Source organism: Anneissia japonica, unplaced genomic scaffold, assembly GCF_011630105.1.
Source record: "Anneissia japonica isolate Jap-2015-1 unplaced genomic scaffold, ASM1163010v1 scaffold288094_len592898_cov174, whole genome shotgun sequence".
NCBI lineage: Eukaryota > Metazoa > Echinodermata > Crinoidea > Comatulida > Comatulidae > Anneissia > Anneissia japonica.
In genome coordinates, this window is record NW_022737020.1 from 441,048 (window position 1) to 447,422 (window position 6,375).

A 6,375-nucleotide genomic window follows, 5' to 3' on the forward strand; every position below is an offset into this window, starting at 1 on the left:
TGGTCCTTCTGCTGTCTATACAGATGACTCAACCAACTTGTCCATTGAGGCTTCGTTTGAAATTCAAATCCGATTAAAGTAGCTCATTCTTCACGATAATTTTGCGCATGCTTAGTTGAACAACACTAGTTCTGATTGCAAGGCAAATAACAGAGATCAATATCATACACCCTCTTCCTATTAGCAGTTACAACAAGCCAGGATCTTCGAAAAGATATTATATTTATAAATAATTCATAATACAACGTAGAGATCAAGTAACTCTAAATCGTCTTGCGGTAATGCTGTAATGATATATAAATTTTGACCGTTGAAAAAGAATCTACGATCGAGTATGATCGCACAACACTGAACAGGAAATACTGATCCGTATAATACATGATGAAGTTTTCTGTTCATTTTTTTTTTATTTTACGTTTGTTTTTTGTTAATGATGTTTAATGTTTTACCCAATACAGTTTTTTTCAAAATTAAAACTTACTGTTATATTTATTGGCGGTCTAGCATTCTTTATTTTGAATTGTCGATTTGGCAACCTGATTTTTGACTTACAAAGGGAAGAACTCTCTTTGTCGTAATTACGCAATCATGAAAAACTTCACTGAACACGATGCAAGCAAGCCGAATTGTTACTTACTGCTACTGTTGCTCCTACTATACAACTAACTACTATCAATGTAATACAATTAATCTTATTTTGATATTATGCGATAATAACCATAGGATATTGACAAGTTCAACTCATACAGACAATATTTATGTAAATTTTGTCACTGTTTAATTGATTATCACACCTCACGTCCCACATTTGCTTAAAAGCAAACGAATATTTATTTCTCTAATGTACCCAATTTCATCGTTTAAATTGCTCAAGCTTTCTCTGTCCTCTTTAGACTAAGCAATTTACTCAGTGACATGAGATTAAAAAATCGATATTTTTGTAACCTTTATTTTTATTGTTTTAGAAACGACGCCGAAGAAGACATTCTCGAGTTACTGAATGAAATAAAAAACGAGGAACATAAATCGTAAGTTACACTTACTGAGTGTAATAGAATCGTACAGGTTTTAAGTTGTCTTTGAATGTGTCTGCTCTAAAATCACGTGTTGCTGTTACCAGATTAAGCACCTAAACCTTGTCCAACATAAGTACAAAAACGATATTTAAAGTAGCTTAGATTTTATTGTTAGTCACACGTAGGCCTATTCCCATGACATTATTAAGCCATTTCCAAACTAGGCCTATAACATTTTATTTGACAAAACATATGGCATGCCTAAATATGGTTACATCTCAATGTGTACGAAGAAAAGACACACACACACACACACACACACACACACACACACACAAGATGTGTATAAGAGACAGATATATATATATATATATATATATATAAGTTCAAGTAAAGAACATTGTAAAAAAAAAAACTATAATGCTGTGTAAACAATTTCATATTACAAGCTGCGCGTCACAGTCAATCACAGAAATATTATTATAGGTGAAATTCTTAGATTATGATATACTTTTTGCTATTTTTATTTTAGAGGGCAATGAATATCGACTTACCTTCTATAAGATGGAGTTGTCAACTTCTATAGATATGGTATGAAAATGAATGCTTGACAAATTTGCTCAATCTAAGCTTCTTACTTATTAGCTATTTTTGCATGAATAGATTACAGCGTCTTCGTGAAGAGTTGTTATGGCAGCATCCGCTTTCGAATCAATTAATAGGGACAGGACTTATATCTAATGCTATGCCGTAAGTACAATAATTCTTCAATTCAACTATTTATGAGTAAATTACTCGTCATGTGTTAGTTTTATCCGCTAAAACCACACAACCAAAAAATACATTGCCACTCAAAAATTTAAATTAAACTTTAAATTGTATATTTATTCCAACCTTAAGTAAGTCATAGAACCGAAATCAAAATAATTTTTTAATTATTTACACACTGTTTACTATGAAACCCCTAAATTGTCTGTAGAAATTGGAAGTTCTTAACTTTATACGTGACTTTAGCAATGGTAATATTGAGGAGGAAAATATTTCCTGATCTAATATTCAAATGAAACTATTTTTAAATTTAAATAGTCAAAGTTGTTACTTACCGTTTATTCCGAGGGCTTCCCGGGGTCGGCCGTGTAATGATCAGGCCAGTAGACGCGCCAGTCTGCGCCGACGGGGAATCCGGGGTCATTCAGTGACCTCAGGAGTCGTCACTACAAAACCTAACCTTCTGAATATACAAAATTAAGCAATTCAGTTTTGGTAAATAAGATGTATGAAGTTGTCCACTGATTATATTAAGATGTAGACTCAGGGAAATATTAATTAAATATTTGGATTGGATTGGATTTATTCGGTTTCAACACCATCCCCAAGTCTTATTTCAAAATAATGGAGTCCTTCTGGTGGTGATTAGGCAGTACACCGTGAGAAAATCCCTTGTTGCGTTTTTGAACGTGCACATGGGTCATCAAGGGTGGGGGAGGGGTTGAGGGAAAAATGAACGAAAAATTCTGAGTGCCATTTCCGGCAATCTAGAGGTGCCATAATCATAAACTTTCTTTCCTCACCCCAACCATGGTGAGGCTGAGGTGGTCAGGCCCGTAACCAGCTTTCGTAATGGGAAGGATCTTTTTCTTTCTGACTGGAGCTTTTGGAGTCCAGGGTTCTCTCGAAAAATGCTGAAAACCATGACCGCCACCTTTAATTCAAAATGCTCTTCTGGTGTGTTTATGAGCTGCTTTAAAAGGGAATTACAATTTTCGTGAATTAAAACTGAATCAATTTGATATGATATGTGCAAATATTGAAGAATCGGCAGTAGGATATACCATGCAATATTACAGACCATACAGATAGGATCACATCTTATACATCATCCCCGTCTCCCTTCTGTGCAGAACGTCTTTGGATTATAGTCGCACATAAAAACTACAGTGCATGTCAGAGGCTTATCTATTGAACTAATAATAATAATAATAATAATAATAATAATAATAATAATAATAATAATAATAATAATAATAGTGTAGTTTTATATAGCGCACATATCCATCTAATGTAAGATGCTCAGGGCGCTTGATATGTGGACTAGGAACTCGATCAATGACTTTTAATGTTGGCTAAATATCATTTAGACCTAAGTATTGAAGGCAATTTAAGTACAATAATACTCGGAGTTTCAAATTACAATGAGCATAACCAAATTATAAATAATTTATGCACAATAGCAGCCTTTATTATTTATAAAACATGGTTATTAGCAGACACAATACATGAGAAAACCAAACCGATATTATAGTAGAACCCCTATTAAGGGACACCCTCGGGACCCAAAAAAAGTGTCAACTTAAAAGGGGTGTCCCCTGAGTAGGGGTACCCCTGTACCACTATTCAGGAGACACAAAAATGTGAAGTTTTCCCTTTAATTATCCCCTTAATAGTGGTTTTTGGAATGGTTTCGTACATATTTGTTTTTAAAACCCATATTTATAGAGGGTGACCCTTCCAGCGTATTCTAGAAGGTTGGCTGATATTCAGGGGCCCTCTTTAAATAAATGAAATAATGTGATGCTTTTATCAGTGAAGTCTCTTTATGAGGCTTAGAGAGTTGTCGTGATTAAAAGATTGCATAAATCGCACTTATAAAGTTGTTTTGTGTTGGTCTGGTAGAGTGGAACTCCCTATTCTGTGGGGGTGGGGGAAATCGTCCGAATCCCCTTGTTACGGGCTGGTGGTATATACCCCCATCTTTGCAGTGTTAAAGTACCTCTAGGACCCCCTCTATTACGGATTTTCTGGATCCGCCACAGACCAACAGATTAAATAGGGAGTTTTCGCTGCACGACGTTAACCTGATCGTTAACGGATGACATCATAATTTATTCATCTTGCGTTGCGGAGTACGTTATTTTCAGGATTTTACGTGCTCGACGGACGTTTGTTACGGGTTTTTGCGCATGCGTATTTCGATTTGTTTACAAAAGGGGCGGAGTTATCGCGTTGCATGTTGGGTACTAACGTTAAAGTTAACGTCGTACGGAGAAAACTACCTAATGTCTCATCCGTAAGACGGTGTGCCTTTGATACTTGCATTACAGCCCTTCAGCTGAAAGCGTCGGACAGAATTGGGCACCAGGGGAGGCACTAGCGGGGGTACAGGGGGAAAAGAACTCCGTCGGGGACCCCCCGCTTGGATCCCCTGTAGTGAAATTTCAAGCAAAAATTAAATATCGAGCGCCGAAAGTACAATTTAAGCATACCTTAAGCTGTTAAAAACTGTTTTAGTGCGAGCAGTGCTACCGTATTTGCGAGGTGTTGTATACAGTAATTGCGATCGTATGTGTTGCAATGGTGCACCAGCTCTTCCCCGACAGTTGCTGGTACCTCCCCGACAGGGGTACTTAGTATCCCCGACATCTAAATTTAAAAAAATCAATAATTAACATAAAATGTTATTATCTTTTAATAAAAAAAAAATCCCCGACGTGGACCCCTTGTCTGGAAGCTTGGACCCCTCGTCATGGAATTCCTGACGCCGCCCCTGCAGCGCACTCGCATCTACCGTCAGTTTATCCGACTGAGCTATGCAGATATTATTTCGGTCTTTCCTAGAACATCATCAGTAATGAAACAAATTGTCAACACTGACCATTAAGTTATCTTATTTCATTCCTTAGCAACAATATCCAAAGGGCAGCACTTGCTGGAAAGATCAATTACAAACTAAAATTGAGCCTACATAAATATGGTTTTTAGATATTTGGATTTTAAAGTTTGGAACATCATGATCAATTTCATTTTTTAGAACTTTTTCTTTTTTAATTTCAGAATTAAGCGTCAAAATTCCCGACATATGCTGTGGAACAAGATGGGAAAAATGCGTGCTGGTAGTGATAGTATCAATTCCTTATTAAAAAACGACAAGGGCAAGAGGAGTACATGGTAACTATTAATATGGTGTCTGTATTTTCGAATTTAACTCACTGTTGCGCACAAGTGGAAATGCGTACGTGTCTTATAACCTAATTAATCAATGTTTAATCCGTGGTTTAATCATAATAGGTCCATGGTTTAATGATAAATAATTTAAGTTCAGTACCACCTACTCTCGTTGGTCCACAGCAGTGGCTGAATGGACCAGTTCGTTTGAATGAATCACAGGAGCTACATATATATATATATATATTTTTTAATGTAGCTTCCTTTTTATTTAATTGTTGTTTAATTGACTGGAACAATCGTAGCAGGTTCACCGACGAGCAGGTTATACAGCATAACCCCGTCCCAAATTTACATTCTTTAGTGAAGAGAGGCAAACGTAAGTAAAGTGTCTTGATGATGTACTGATGTCCACATGAGCCAAATTGTGTACACTGTAGAGCCTAAGGTTTATAGTCCTTATTTGAACCATATTTCGAACCAGAACCCACCAAGCCAGGAAAATATATGACTTCATAACTGGATGGAAAGATGCTTTATGAACCTTTTCTGACGTGCCTTCAGTCGTGAAAATCATGATGTGGCAGGAATTTAGCACAGGACCCTAATATTGGAAAGCAAACATCTTAACCGTCAAACTATAGCTTCACTCAATTATTTAGATAATAATACAGGAATTTGTGTCGCGCCTTTTGTCAAGGGATACATGGCGCAATAAAAATAAATAAAAAGTTAACAATTGGCAATCAACAAATGACACCAGAAAATAACAAAAAACAGAAAATTTGGAAAGTTCAGTGAGGGTATACTTAGGGAACAAATGTTTCTTAGGAAGCCGACGAAACCCAAGAAGAATGTCGTAGCTCGCTGGGAATCTAAAGGCTGGTAAAACAATTGAAAACGCCCTATCACCAGCTTTCTTATTAGACCGAGGTAAAGGAAAAAGGAACCAGATAACGAAGATTATGGCCATAGCGATATTGTTGCCTGGAGATAAGTGTACAAATGTAAGCAGGGGGTACTGTGTAGGCATTTGATCGAACACAATGTGATGGAAAGTGTGCGAAAAACAATTCTCTGTCTTATCTGAAGATTTTGATCCAAGCATTACAAAATATAAATATGAACAAAAAATAATAAGGAGATTTCTGAAGTCATGATGATATCACTTAGAAGTCGTTTCTGATTATGTCATTTCCGGTTTGGTCTCCTTTTTTGGCTCTTTAATGGTGAGGTCATTATGTAAGGTGGTAATGTAGTTCTTTGTCTTGAATTTTATTGGTAAAATAATAGTCAATGGCTGTATTCCTAGGTGTTGGGCTGACTTGCCTTAAAGACTTGTCCCATCGAATATAGCCGGGCTTTCAAAATGTCTAATGATATTGACATTTTGTGAGTATATTTTATTTTTATCCAT

The 6,375-nt window shown here is 36.3% G+C and overlaps 1 protein-coding gene across 1 annotated transcript in view; it reads left to right on the forward strand.

Moving 5' to 3' along the window:
* The window catches only part of LOC117117056, a 5,814-nt gene extending 849 nt beyond the window's left edge, over positions 1 to 4,965 (forward strand). The window contains exons 2-4 of the mRNA XM_033261240.1: positions 966 to 1,028; positions 1,680 to 1,766; positions 4,848 to 4,965. Coding sequence (XP_033117131.1) covers positions 966 to 1,028; positions 1,680 to 1,766; positions 4,848 to 4,965 — 268 coding nt within the window. The remainder of the gene's footprint in view (positions 1 to 965; positions 1,029 to 1,679; positions 1,767 to 4,847) is intronic.
* Positions 4,966 to 6,375: the final 1,410 nt, after the last annotated feature.